At 55.3% G+C, this 14762-nt stretch overlaps 1 protein-coding gene across 5 annotated transcripts; it reads right to left on the reverse strand.

Moving 5' to 3' along the window:
• Positions 1-959: 959 nt before the first annotated feature.
• LOC134757481 (decreased expression in renal and prostate cancer protein-like) lies at positions 960-10304 on the reverse strand. Of its 5 annotated transcripts, XM_063699821.1 has the most exons (6): positions 8019-10304; positions 7693-7925; positions 6721-6915; positions 4601-4658; positions 3289-4479; positions 960-3240 (listed from the first exon to the last, which is right to left on the reverse strand). In XM_063699821.1, exon 1 carries the CDS (start codon positions 9535-9537, stop codon positions 8494-8496), a length of 1044 nt encoding a protein of 347 aa, XP_063555891.1. In that variant the 5' UTR covers positions 9538-10304; the 3' UTR covers positions 960-3240; positions 3289-4479; positions 4601-4658; positions 6721-6915; positions 7693-7925; positions 8019-8493. The 5 variants fall into 5 exon arrangements, with proteins under 5 accessions (XP_063555891.1, XP_063555887.1, XP_063555888.1 ...); XM_063699817.1 differs by having other exon boundaries at positions 960-4479; positions 6725-6915; XM_063699818.1 differs by having other exon boundaries at positions 960-4479.
• Positions 10305-14762: the final 4458 nt, after the last annotated feature.

The raw sequence follows: 14762 nt of genomic DNA on the forward strand, positions 1-14762 counted from the left end.
TACTCCATCCCCTTCCTGACCCCTCCCTGCAGCCACACGAGGCCCAGCAACCTGCCAGTTACTCAGTGGCCTCCAACCAGAGAAAACAACCTGCCAAGTTGGCAGCTGTTGCTCATGAGCATCCACCAGGTGGCACAGGGAGTGTTGACCCTGGGCGGCCCCCTGGAGCCACCTGCCCTGAAAGCCCAGGGCCCGCAACCCCACACACTTTGGGGGTGGTGGAACCTGTTAAAAGCTCACCTCCCACCATGGAGGAGGAGCCCTGGGCCCCTCAGGGGAGTCCCTGCTGGACAGTGAGACAGAGAATGACCATGATGATGCTTTCCTCTCCATCATGTCTCCTGACACCCAGTTGCCTCTACCACTCAGATGATGTCAGGCCCAGTCCCTCAGTGCCCTGCGCAAGGAACAGGACTCATCTTCTGAGAAGGATGGATGCAGCCCCAACAAATGGGACAAGGACCACATCGGTGGCCCATGAGTGGCGGTCATGATCTTCAGCAAGCGGCACCAGGCCCTGGCAGGGTGCACCAGGGTCACTCCAACCAGGATATCCGGACCGTCAGCCAGATGCTGACTCTGGCCCAAAGACTTCTACTCAGTATGGAGCTCCAGGCCACTTTGCAGCCCCTGGTGAGGGAGGTGTACATACCATGAATTGTGGGACCTTCAGAGCTTTTCACTTTTCGGAAAATAGCTCCTGTTGGGGCTACAAGATGGAGTGTGAAGAGGGCCTTGGGCCACAGGAAGGTACCTGTGGACTAGGGGGAGTTCATGCACCCCTTCTTTCCCCAGAGGGGCTGGACTCAGGTGAGTATGGGAGTGGGGGCTCCTGCACTTCGACACAGGCAGCGGGAGGGTTTTCTCCCCATTCCCTCTGCACTCCCAACTTGAGCTATACTTTTTAAGAAAGTGATTCACCCTGCCTTTGCCCCCTTCCCCAGAACAGAACACGTTGATCATGGGCGATATTTTTCATTGTGCCAAACAGTTGCCATGACCGTCATTAAACCTGTTTAACACCAAATAATAAGGAAAATAAAATAAAAAATTCGGGCTTGGTGCAGAAACTCACCCCAAATAAATCACCTACCAAAATATTTACATAATGGTGGAAATATTCCAAAATTCAATATTTTGGGATTTATACACAAAAGATAAACAAATTAGAGGCCAAGAGGCTGCCAGAAGGGAAAAACGGGGCCTGGGAAGGCCGTTGTGAGGAATGAGCTGGGCCTAAAGAGGCCACTGGCAGGCGGGAGCTGGGCCTGCCGAAGCGGCCGAGAGGCAGGAGCTTTGGACTCGGGAGGCCGCAATGAGGCGAGAGCTAGCTGGGCATGGAGAGTCCGCTGTGAGTCCGCTGTGAGTCCGGGCCCGTGCAGGCCTTCGAGAGGCAGGAGGCCGGGCCTGCAAAGGCCCACTGGAGGTCAAGTTCTGGGCCTGAAGAGGCCACCAAAAGTCAAAAGCGGGGCCTGGGAAGGCCGCCAAGAGCCATGAGCTGGTCTGGGCTGAAAGAGGCCACTGGGAGGCAGGAGGAGCCGGGCCTGGAGAGGCTGACTCGAGGAAGTTTTGCACCTGGAGAGGCCGCCGAGAGGACGGAGCTGGGCCCGGGGAGGCCGACTTGCTGCTCTTCTGGGCCCAATTCCAGGCCGACTTGACGACGACTTGGGCCTGCTGGGAGCTGGGCAGGAGCTGAGTCCAAAGACGTTGTTGGGAGGCCAGAGTCAGGCCTGGAGACGCAGCCGGGAGGAAGAGCTGGGCCCGGAGAGGATGCCGGGAGGCTGCAAGTGGGTCTGGAGAGGCCGATTTGAGGAGGCCCGGCCTCCACCTCCCGCATGGCGGCCTCTGCAGGCACAGCTGTTTCTCCTGACTGCATCTCCCACCTCCCAGCAAACAAGCTTTTTTGGCTCAGCTCCCGCCTGCGTTTGTAGACCCCGAAGTTTCTGCAACCAAGCTCTTCAGACCCACATCCCACCTCCCAGTACCTGAACAGTCCCAGCTCCGGCTGGAGAACAGAGTCTGTAGGCCCTGCTGTTGCCTCCCAGGGGAGTCTCCAAGCCCAGCTCTCACCCCACCACGACCTCCCAGGCCCAAGTCGCTGCCTGCCTCACAGCAGCCCGCGTGCGACCCTGCTCCTCCCTCACGGTGGCCTGTTGAGGCAGGGGCTCACGCTGACCTCTCTCACCGTGGGAGGGGCCGGTGTGAGGCAAGGGCTCACGCCGACCTCTCTCAGCGTGGGAGGGGCCAGGGTGAGGCAAGGGGCTCACGCTGACCTCTCTCAGCGTGGGAGGGGCCGGTGTGAGGCAAGGGCTCACGCTGACCTCTCTCAGCGTGGGAGGGGCCGGTGTGAGGCAAGGGGCTCACGCTGACCTCTCTCAGCGTGGGAGGGGCCGGTGTGAGGCAAGGGCTCACGCCGACCTCTCTCAGCATGGGAGGGGCCAGTGTGAGGCAAGGGGCTGACGCTGACCTCTCTCACCGTGGGAGGGGCTGGTGTGAGGCAAGGGCTCACGCCAACTTCTCTCAGCGTGGGAGGGGCCGGTGTGAGGCAAGGGCTCACGCTGACCTCTCTCAGCGTGGGAGGGGCCGGGGTGAGGCAAGGGCTCAGGCTGACCTCTCTCAGCGTGGGAGGGGCCGGTGTGAGGCAAGGGCTCAGGCTGACCTCTCTCAGCGTGGGAGAGGCCGGTGTGAGGCAAGGGCTCAGGCTGACCTCTCTCAGCGTGGGAGGGGCCGGTGTGAGACAAGGGCTCAGGCTGACCTCTGTCAGAGTGAGAGGGGCCCGTGTGAGGCAAGGGGCTCATGCCGACCTCTCTCAGCGTGGGAGGGGCCGGTGTGAGGCAAGGGCTCACGCTGACCTCTCTCAGCGTGGGAGGGGCCGGTGTGAGGCAAGGGGCTCACGTTGACCTCTCTCAGCGTGGGAGGGGCCGGTGTGAGGCAAGGGGCTCACGTTGACCTCTCTCAGCGTGGGAGGGGCCGGTGTGAGACAAGGGCTCAGGCTGACCTCTGTCAGAGTGAGAGGGGCCCGTGTGAGGCAAGGGCTCACGCCGACCTCTCTCAGCGTGGGAGGGGCCGGTGTGAGACAAGGGCTCAGGCTGACCTCTGTCAGAGTGAGAGGGGCCCGTGTGAGGCAAGGGGCTGATGCTGACCTCTCTCACCGTGGGAGGGGCCGGTGTGAGGCAAGGGCTCACACTGACCTCTCTCACCGTGGGAGGGGCCGGTGTGAGGCAAGGGGCTCACGTTGACCTCTCTCAGCGTGGGAGGGGCCGGTGTGAGGCAAGGGCTCACGCCGACCTCTCTCAGCGTGGGAGGGGCCGGTGTGAGGCAAGGGGCTGACGCTGACCTCTCTCACCGTGGGAGGGGCCGGTGTGAGGCAAGGGCTCACGCCGACCTCTCTCAGCGTGGGAGGGGCCGGTGTGAGGCAAGGGGCTGACGCTGACCTCTCTCACCGTGGGAGGGGCCGGTGTGAGGCAAGGGCTCACGCCGACCTCTCTCAGCGTGGGAGGGGCCGGTGTGAGGCAAGGGGCTCACGCTGACCTCTCTCAGCGTGGGAGGGGCCGGTGTGAGGCAAGGGCTCACGCTGACCTCTCTCAGCATAGGAGGAGCCAGTGTGTGGCAGGGGCTCATGCCTCTGGGCAGGGTACCAGAGGCATGGGCATCAACAGGCCACCGTGAGGGAGGAGCTGGGCCGCATGAGGGCTGCTGGGAGGCAGGCAGGGACTTGGCCCCGGGTGGCCGCCGTGAGGGCAAGAGCTGGGCCTGGAGAGGCCCCTGGGAGGCAAGAGCGGGACCTGCAGAGGCCGTTCTCCAACCATTGCTGGGCCCGTACAGGCCACCGGGCGGCAGGAATGAGGCCCAAAGAACTTGGCTGGAGAAAGTTCGGGACCTACAAAGGCGGTTGGGAGCTGGGCAGGAGTTGAGCCAAAAGAGCTTGCTTACTTGCTGGGAGGCACGGCCGGGAGATGCCGACTTCAGGACAACTTGGGCCTGCAGAGGTCACCGGGAGGCCCAAGCTTGGCGTGGAGGAGCCCACCGACCGGAGACCATTTGGGGCCTGCAGGTGCCATTGGAGGGCAGGAGCTCATCGTGGAGGGGGCACCGTGAGGCCTGACCTGGGCCTGGGGAGCTTGGCTTGATGAAGCTGTGGGCCGACCAAGGACGCCAGGAGATGGGTAGGCACTGAGTCCAAAGAGGTTGTTGAGAGGCAGGAGTCAGGCCTGGAGACGCAGCCAGGAAGAGGAGCTTGGCCCGGAGAGGACGCCTGGAGGGTGCAAGTGGGTCTGGAGAGGCCGACTTGAGGAGGTTCTCAGCCCGGAGAGGCCGCCGGAAGGGAAAAACTGGGACTGGAAAGGCTGTTGTGAGGAATGAGCCCCATGGGCCTGAAGAGGCCACTGGCAGGCGGGAGCTGGGTGTGTAGAAGCTGCTGAAAGGTTGGGAGCTTGGCTTGGGGGGTCCACAGTGAGGCAGATGCTGGGCCTGAAGAATCTGCTTAAAAAGATTTAAGCACATTTACATTTATTAGGCACTTTATTTCCATTATTACATATATATAAATATATATACATATTATATATCCCATATATAATAAAATAATTATACAACTCACCATAATGTAGAATCAGTGGGTGTGTTAAGCTTGTTTTCCTGAAACTGGATGGTCCCACCTGAGCGTGATGGGAGAAAGTGACAGATCAATAGGTATTAGATACTCATAAGCACAGCGCAACCTAGATCCCTCACATGCACGGTTCACAACAGGGTGCGTTCTCCTATGAGAATCTAATGCTGCTGCTCATCTGAGAAGGTGGAGCTCAAGCGGGAATGTGAGCAAAGGGGAGTGGCTGTAAATACAGACGAAGCTTCCCTCACTCCCTCACTCGACACCACTCACCTCCTGCTGTGTGGCTCCCTACGGCTCCATGGCTCAGGGGTTGGGGACACCTGCTCAAGTGCATCCAAAGCGACCCTTCCCACACCAGTCTTCATAGTGGTCAAGGGCAGCAACCACTTAGCTCCCAAGGCATGTGCCTCAGCTGGCATTTCGTCACAATCAACAGTAAGTGGTAGCTTGAGTCACTGTGAGGTCACTTCCTGGAAATCACCAGCATCCCATTTCCCACTGGCAAAGAGCTCAGCACTGCCCCCTGGGAAACCAAACCTATGCCCAAATCCCATCTGTGTGGGTTTATCTCCTGGGACCCTTCCTAACATATTAGTCAGAGTCCAATCAGGAAGCATAAACCACTCAAAAGTTTAAAGTGGTAAAATTTAATACGGAGAATTATTTATTATAACAGGTGAACAGCATAATGAGAGATTGGCTAGCACAAAGTAAAGAGAACTCTAGAGAATACAGGACTAGCCCAGGCCAGGCATGGTGGCTCATGCCTGAAATTCCAGCAATTTGAGAAGCTAATGCAGGAGGATTGCTTAAGGCCAGGAGCTAGAGACCGGTCTGGACAACACAGTGAGAACCTGTCTCTATCCAAAAGAAGAAAAAAGTTAGCTGGGAGTGGTGGTGCACACTTGTAGTCCCAGCTACTCGGAATGCTGAAGTTTGAGCCTGGGAGGTCAAGGCTGCAGCGAGGCATGATTATGCCACTACAGTCCAGCCTGGTGACAGAGCAAGACCCTGTCTCAAAGAACAAAACAACAACAACCATTTACAGACAGAAAAGAGATAGAGCTAATAAGCTAAGGAAAGATGTTGAAATGTGACAAGTAAAGTAATATGAGGTCTTTTATCTATTTAAAATAATCAAACAAAAAATGACTTACTAAATTATAATACCCTGTGCTGGCAAAGGTGCAGTGAAATGGGCACTTTCTTATACTATGAGGGGTGTTTAAATTGTGTATAAGCCTTCCCGGGTAAAGCTTGTCAATTTTTTAAAATAATGGAGACAGGGTCTCACCATACTGCCATACTGCCTCCTCCAACTCTTGGCCTCAAGCAATCCTCCTCTCTTAGCCTCCCAAAGTGCTAAGATTATAGCTGGGAGGCACCCAAAACCCTGTCAATTTACATCAAGGGTAATGAGAATGTCCATTCACCATGACTCACAGTAATCTTACTTCTGGGGAGACAATTCAATCTAAACAAAAGGTCATCTGTACACACACAGTAAAAATCTGGGAGTAACTGAAGACAGAGTTGGTAAGTGAAATAAGAAACAGTTCTAACAAATTAAACTATGGTATCAATAGGCACCTGGTATAAAAGGTCAGTTGATGTTAGCTGCTACTTTTTTGTTGTTTTGAGACAGGGTCTCACTCTGTCACCCAGGCTGGAGTGCAGAGGCCTGATCATGACTCACTGCAGTCTCAGCCTCCCTGGGCTTGAGTGATCCTCCCACCTCAGCCTCCCAAGTAGCTGGGACTACAGGAACGTGCCACCACACTAGGCTAATTCATGTATTTTTCTGTAGGGATGGTGACTCCCCCTTTGTTTCCAAGGCCTATCGCAAACTCTTGGCCTCAAGCCATCCTCCTGCCTCAGCCTCCCAAAGTGTTGCGATTACCAGTGTGAGCCACCACACCTGGCCAGCTGCTACTTTTAACAATATTATTATTATTCTTCCACTCCATTAAAAATTATTATTTTCAAGGCTATGCAACAGTATGCATCCTACAGCGTAATTGTAAAAACATATACAGTTGCCGTCCCTCAGTATACAGAATTAGTTACAGACCCCCATCTCTGCATATACCAAAATCCATGCTTACTCACGTTTCGCTGTCACCCCTCTGGAATCCACGTATACAAAAATACCAAATATTAGGTGGGCATAGAGGCAAGCACCTGTAGTCTCAGCCACGTGGGAGGTTGAGATGGGAGGATCGCTTCAGCCTGGAAGGTTGAGGCTGCAGTCAGCTGCGATAGCACTACTACCCTCCAGCCTTGCACAACAGAGGGACACCCTGTCTCAGAAAAAAAAAAAAACAAAATAAAACAGGTTAGAAATTGTAATGAGGTCTGTTGGGCAAAATTCCATATAAGCAAAGTATAAATTAATAAAGCAAATCGTGATAAATTAGTACGATTGACTTTCTGGAGTTTCTGACAATAAAAGTAAGGAAAATGCAGAACACAAAGACAGAGAGTAAAAAGAGAAATTAGGAAAGCATTCTACATGTTTAACAGGACGACACTGGCCGTGTTCGTGCAGCGGCAGTATGTCGTGCCATGACATACTTTGGAGAGAAGTTAACAGATGAGGAAGTTGATAAAAATCATCAGAGAAGCAAAATACTGGTAGCAACACTCAAGGAAACCACGAAATTTCCATAACTTATGTCAGCAAAGTGGGAATATTGTACAGTGTGTGTTGAAGTTCCTATACAACATTGTTTATCTGCCGTTTGTTTGTTTGTAAGGAATGTATATACTAAAAGTTCTTCTTGCTGTCAAAAGAATATGTGTGAATAAGTCATTTTAACTTATTCTTCTGTTTTTCTTTTATCTTCCTGCCATCATCCCACAGCCTTACTTTAGAAATTTTTTCTTTAGAAAATTGAACAAGTGCTCCTTGTGGTGGCACATACCTCGAGGATGGGAGGCAGGGGTGGAAGGGTCACTTGAGGCCATTAGTTTGACACCAGCCTGGCCAACAAAGTGAGACCCCATGTCTGCAAAACAATTTAAAAATTAGCCAAGTATCGTCATGTATACCTACAGTCCCAGCTACCTCAACTTACGGAGAAAGTTCAGGGCCTGGAGAGAAGGCTGGGAGGCAGGAGCTGGGTCTAAAGAGGCCATTGTAACGATGGAGCTGTGCCTGTGGAGGCTGTTGTGAGGCAGTAGGCTCATCTGCGGAGACTGCCGTGAGGTAGGGTATGGGCCTCAATAGGCCATTGTGAGTCATGAGCTTGGTCTGTAGAGGCTGACTGGAGAGAGTTCTGGGCCTGGCGAGGCTGCCGGGAGGTAGGAGCTGGGCCAAAAGATTTAAGCACATTTACGTTTATTAGGCACTTCATTTCCATTATTACACCGGAATATATAATAAAATAGTCATAGAACTCACCATAATGTAGAATCAGTGGGCGTGTTAAGCTTGTTTTCCTGAAACTGGATGGTCCCACCTGAGCGTGATGGGAGAAAGTGACAGATCAATAGGTATTAGATTCTCATAAGAACAGGGCAACCTAGATCCCTCACATGCACGGTTCACAACAGGGTGCGTTCTCCTATGAGAATCTAATGCTGCTGCTCATCTGAGAAGGTGGAGCTCAGGCGGGAATGTGAGCAAAGGGGAGTGGCTGTAAATATAGACGAAGCTTCCCTCACTCCCTCACTCGACACCATTCACCCGCTGTGTGGCTCCTTACGGCTCTATGGCTCAGGGGTAGGGGAACCCTGCTCAAGTGCATCCAAAGCGACCCTTCCCACACCACTCCTCATAGTAGTCAAGGGCAACAACCATTTAGCTCCCAAGGCATGTGCCTCAGCTGGCATTGTGTCACAATCAACAGTAAGTGGTAGCTTGAGTCACTGTGAGGTCACTTCCTGGAAATCACGCTAACCCTGGGCCCTGACCCTAAACCAACCCTAACCCTGGGCCCTGACCCTAAAACAACCCTAACCCTGGGCCCTGAGCCTAAAACCCTCACCCTGGGCCCTGGCCCTGAGCCTAAAACCCTAACCCAGGGCCTTGGGGCTGTGCCTAAAACCCTAATCCTGGGCCCTGGCCCTGACCCTAAAACAACCCTAACCCTGGGCCCTGGCCCTGACCCTAAAACAACCCTAACACTGGGCCCTGCCCCTGACACTAAAACAACCCTAACCCTGCGCCCTGGCCCTGACCCTAAAACAACCCTAACCCTGGGCCCTGGCCCTGATTCTGAAACAAACCTAACCCTGGGCGCTGACCCTGACCCAAAAACAACCCTAAACCTGGGCCCTGGCCCTGACCCTAAAACAAGCCTAACCGTGGGCCCTGGCCCTGAAGCTAAAACAACCCTACACCTGGGCCTTGGCCCTGACCCTAAAACAACCCTAACCCTGGGCCCTGGTCCTGACCCAAAAACAAACCTAACCCAGGGCCCTGGCCCTGACCCTAAAACAACCCTAACCCTGGGCCCTGGCCCCGACCCAAACACAACCCTAACCTTCGGCCCTGGCCCTGACCGTAAAACAACCCTAACCCTGGGCCCTGGCCCTGACCCTAAAACAAGCCTAACCCTGGGCCCCGACCATAAAACAAGCCTAACCCTGGGAACTGACCGTAAAACAAGCCTAACCCAGGGCCCCGACCCTAAAACAACCCTAACCCTGGGCCCCGACCCTAAAAGAAACCTAACCCTGGGCGCCGACCCTAAAACAACCCTAACCCTGGGCCCCGACCGTAAAACAACCCTAACCCTGGGCCCTGGCCCTGACCCTATAACAACCCTAACCCTGGGCCATGGCCCTGACCCTAAAGCAACCCTAACCCTGGGCCCTGGCCCTGACCCGAAAACAACCCTAACCCTGGGCCCTGGCCCTGACCCTAAAACAAGCCTAACCCTGGGCCCTGGCCCTGATCCTAAAACAAGCCTAACCATGGGCCCTGGCCCCGACCTTAAAACAACCCTAATCCTGGGCCCTGACCCTGACCCTAAAACAACTCTAACCCTGGGCCCTCGCCCTGACCCTAAAACAACCCTAACCCTGGCCCTGACCCTAAAACAACCCTAACCCTGTGCCCTGACCCTAAAACAAACCTAACCCTGGGCCCTGACCCTAAAATAACCCTAACCCTGGGCCCTGACCCTAAAACAACCCTAACCCTGGGCCCAGGACCTGACCCTAAAACAACCCTAACCCTGGGCCCTGACCCTAAAACAACCCTAACCCTGGGCCCTGACCCTAAAACAACCCTAACCCTGGGCCCTGACCCTGAAACAACCGTAACCCTGGGCCCTGACCCTAAAACAAACATAATCCTGGGCCCTGACCCTAAAACAACCCTAACCCTGGGCCCTGACACTAAAACAAACCTAAACCTGGGCCCTCACCCTAAAACAACCCTAACCCTGGGCCCTGACCCTAAAACAACCCTAACCCTGGGCCCTGGCCCTGACCCTAAAACAACCCTAACCCTGGGCCCTGGCCCTGACCCTAAAACAACCCTAACCCTGGGCCCTGGCCCTGAACCTAAAACAACCCTAACCCTGGGCCCTGACCCTAAAACAAGCATAACCCTGGGCCTGACCCTAAAACAACCCTAACCCTGGGCCCTGACCCTAAAACAAACCTAGCCCTGGGCCCTGACCCTAAAACAACCCCAACCCTGGGCCCCGACCCTAAAATAACCCTAACCCTGGGCCCTGGCCCTAAAACAACCCTAACCCTGGGCCCTGGCCCTGACCCTAAAACAACCCTAACCCTGGGCCCTGACCCTAAAACAAGCCTAACCCTGGGCCCTGACCCTAAAACAACCCTAACCCTGGGACCTGACCCTAAAACATCCCTAACCCTGGGCCCTGACCCTAAAACAACACTAAACCTGGGCCCTGACCCTAAAACAACCCTAACCCTGGACCCTTACCCTAAAACAACCCTAACCCTGGGCCCTGCCCCTGACCCTAAAACAACCCTAACCCTGGGCCCTGACCCTAAAACAACCCTAACCCTGGGCCCTGACCCTAAAACAACCCTAACCCTGGGCCCTGACCCTGAAACAACCGTAACCCTGGGCCCTGACCCTAAAACAACCCTAATCCTGGGCCCTGACCCTAAAACAACCGTAACCCTGGGCCCTGACCCTAACACAAGCCTAACCCTGGGCCCTGACCCTAAAACAACCCTAACCCTGGGCCCTGACCCCAAAACAAACCTAAACCTGGGCCCTGACCCTAAAACAACCCTAACCCTGGGCCCTGACCCTAAAACAACCCTAACCCTGGGCCCTGACCATAAAACAACCCTAAACCTGGGCCCTCACCATAAAACAACCCTAACCCTGGGCCCTGGACCTCACCCTACAAAAACCCTAACCCTCGGCCCTGGCCCTGACCCTAAAACAACCATACACCTGGGCCCTGGCCCTGACCCGAAAACAACCCTAACCCTGGGCCCTGGACCTCACCCTACAAAAACCCTAACCCTGGGCCCTAGCCCTGACCCTAAAACAACCCTAAACCTGGGCCCTGGCCCTGACCCAAAAACAAACCAACCCCTGGGCCGTGGCCCTGACCCAAAAACAACCCTAACCCTGGGCTCTGGCCCTAACCCTAAAACAAGCCTAACCCTGGGCCCTGGCCCTCACCCTAAAACAAGCCTAACCCTGGGCCCTGGCTGTGACCCTAAAACAACCCTAAACCTGGGCCCTGGCCCTGAGCCTAAAACAACCCTAACCCTGGGACCTGGCCCTGACCCTAAAACAACCCTAACCCTGGGTCCTGGCCCTGACGCTAAAACAACCCTAACTTTCGGCCCTGGCCCTAGACCCTAAAACAACCCTAAACCTGGGCCCTGGCCCTGACCCTAAAACAACCCTAAGCCTGAGCCCTGGACTTAAAACAACCCTAACCCTGGGCCCAGGCCCTGACCCTAAAACAACCCTAACCCTGGGCCCTGGCCCTGACCCTAAAACAACCCTAACCCTGGGCCCTGGCCCTGACCCTAAAACAACCCTAACCCTGGGCCCTGACCTTAAAACAAGCCTAACCCTGGGCCCTGACCCTAAAACAACCCTAACCCTGGTCCCTGACCCTAAAACAACCCTAACCCTGGGCCCTGACCCTAAAACATCCCTAACCCTGGGCCCTGACCCTAAAACAACACTAAACCTGGGCCCTGACCCTAAAACAAGCCTAACCCTGGGCCCTGAGCCTAAAACCCTAACCCTGGACCCTGGCCCTGAGCCTAAAATCCTAACCCTGGGCCCTGGCCAAGAGCCTAAAACCCTAAACCTGGGCCATGGCCCTGACCTTAAAACCCTAACCCTGGGCCCTGGCCCTGACCCTAAAACCCTAACCGTGGGCCCTGACCCTAAAACAAGCCTAACCCTGGGCCCTGACCCTAAAACAACCTTAACCCTGGGCCCTGACCCTAAAACAACCCTAACCCTGGGCCCTGACACTAAAACAACCCTAACCATGGGCCCTGACCCTAAAACAACCCTAACCCTGGGCCCTGACCCTAAAACAAGCCTAACCCTGGGCCCTGACCCTAAAACAACCCTAACCCTGGGCACTGACCCTAAAACAACCCTAACCCTGGCCCTGACCCTAAAACAACCCTAACCCTATGCCCTGACCCTAAAACAAACCTAACCCTGTGCCCTGACCCTAAAACAACCCTAACCCTGGGCCCTGACCCTAAAACAACCCTAACCCTGGGCCCTGGACCTGACCCTAAAACAACCCTAACCCTGGGCCCTGACCCTAAAACAACCCTAACCCTTGGCCCTGACCCTAAAACAACCCTAACCCTGGGCCATGACCCTGAAACAACCGTAACCCTGGGCCCTGACCCTAAAACAAACCTAATCCTGGGCCCTGACCCTAAAACAACCCTAACCCTGGGCCCTGGCCCTGAACCTAAAACAACCCTAACCCTGGGCCCTGACACTAAAACAAGCATAACCCTGGGCCTGACCCTAAAACAACCCTAACCATGGGCCCTGACCCTAAAACAAACCTAGCCCTGGGCCCCGACCCTGAAACAACCCTAACCCTGGGCCCCGACCCTAAAACAACCCTAACCCTGGGCCCTGGCCCTAAAACAACCCTAACCCTGGGCCCTGGCCCTGACCCTAAAACAACCCTAACCCTGGGCCCTGACCCTAAAACAAGCCTAACCCTGTGCCCTGACCCTAAAACAACCCTAACCCTGGGCCCTGACACTTAAACATCCCTAACCCTGGGCCCTGACCCTAAAAAAACACTAAACCTGGGCCCTGACCCTAAAACAACCATAACACTGGGCCCTTACCCTAAAACAACCCTAACCCTGGGCCCTGGACCTGACCCAAAAACAACCCTAAACCTGGGCCCTGACCCTAAAACAACCCTAACCCTGGGCCCTGACCCTAAAACAACCCTAACCCTGGGCCATGACCCTGAAACAACCGTAACCCTGGGCCCTGACCCTAAAACAAACCTAACCCTGGGCCCTGACCCTAAAACAAACCTAACCCTGGGCCCTGACCCTAAAACAAACCTAACCCTGGGCCCTGACCGTAAAACAAACCTAAACCTGGGCCCTGACCCTAAAACAACCCTAACCCTGGGCCCTGACCCTAAAACAACCCTAACCCTGGGCCCTGACCCTAAAACAACCCTAACCCTGGGCCCTCACCATAAAACAACCCTAACCCTGGGCCCTGGACCTCACCCTACAAAAACCCTAACCCTCGGCCCTGGCCCTGACCCTAAAACAACCATACACTTGGGCCCTGGCCCTGACCCGAAAACAACCCTAACCCTGGGCCCTGGACCTCACCCTACAAAAACCCTAACCCTGGGCCCTAGCCCTGGCCCTAAAACAACCCTAACCCTGGGCCCTGGCCCTGACCCAAAAACAACCCAACCCCTGGGCCGTGGCCCTGACCCAAAAACAACCCTAACCCTGGGCTCTGGCCCTGACCCTAAAACAAGCCTAACCCTGGGCCCTGGCCCTCACCCTAAAACAACCCTAACCCTGGGCCCTGGCCGTGACCCTAAAACAACCCTAAACCTGGGCCCTGGCCCTGAACCTAAAACAACCCTAACCCTGGGACCTGGCCCTGACCCTAAAACAACCCTAACCCTGGGTCCTGGCCCTGACCCTAAAACAACCCTAACTTTCGGCCCTGGCCCTAGACCCTAAAACAACCCTAACCCTGGGCCCTGGCCCTGACCCTAAAACAACCCTAAGCCTGAGCCGTGGACTTAAAACAACCCTAACCCTGGGCCCAGGCCCTGACCCTAAAACAACCCTAACCCTGGGCCCTGGCCCTGACCCTAAAACAACCCTAACCCTGGGCCCTGGCCCTGACCCTAAAACAACCCTAACCTTGGGCCCTCGCCCTGACCCTAAAACAAACCTAAACCTGGGCCCTGACCCTAAAACAAGCCTAACCCTGGGCCCTGACCCTAAAACAACCCTAACCCTGGGCCCTGACCCTAAAACAACCCTAACCCTGGGCCCTGACCCTAAAACAACCCTAACCCTGGGCACTGAACCTAAAACAACCCTAACCCTGGGCCCTGAGACTAAAACCCTAACCCCGGACCCTGGCCCTGAGCCTAAAATCCTAACCCTGGGCCCTGGCCAAGAGCCTAAAACCCTAAACCTGGGCCATGGCCCTGACCTTAAAACCCTAACCCTGGGCCCTGGCCCTGACCCTAAAACCCTAACCGTGGGCTCTGACCCTAAAACAAGCCTAACCCTGGGCCCTGACCCTAAAACAACCCTAACCCTGGGCCCTGACCCTAAAACAACCCTAACCCTGGGCCCTGACCATAAAACAACCCTAACCCTGGGCCCTGACCCTAAAACAACCCTAACCCTGGGCCCTGACCCTAAAACAACCCTAACCCTGGGCCCTGACCCTAAAACAACCCTAACCCTGGGCCCTGGCCCTGAACCTAAAACAACCCTAACCCTGGGCCCTGACCCTAAAACAACCCTAACCCTGGGCACTGACCCTAAAACAATCCTAACCCTGGGCCCTGACCCTAAAACAACCCTGTACCTGGGCCCTGACCCTAAAACAACCATGACCCTGTGCCCTGACCCTAAAAGAAGCCTAACCCTGGGCCCTGACCCTAAAACAACCCTAACCCTGGGCCCTGACCCT

The sequence above is a fragment of the Gorilla gorilla genome, chromosome 18 (genome assembly GCF_029281585.2).
Source record: "Gorilla gorilla gorilla isolate KB3781 chromosome 18, NHGRI_mGorGor1-v2.1_pri, whole genome shotgun sequence".
Taxonomy (NCBI): domain Eukaryota; kingdom Metazoa; phylum Chordata; class Mammalia; order Primates; family Hominidae; genus Gorilla; species Gorilla gorilla.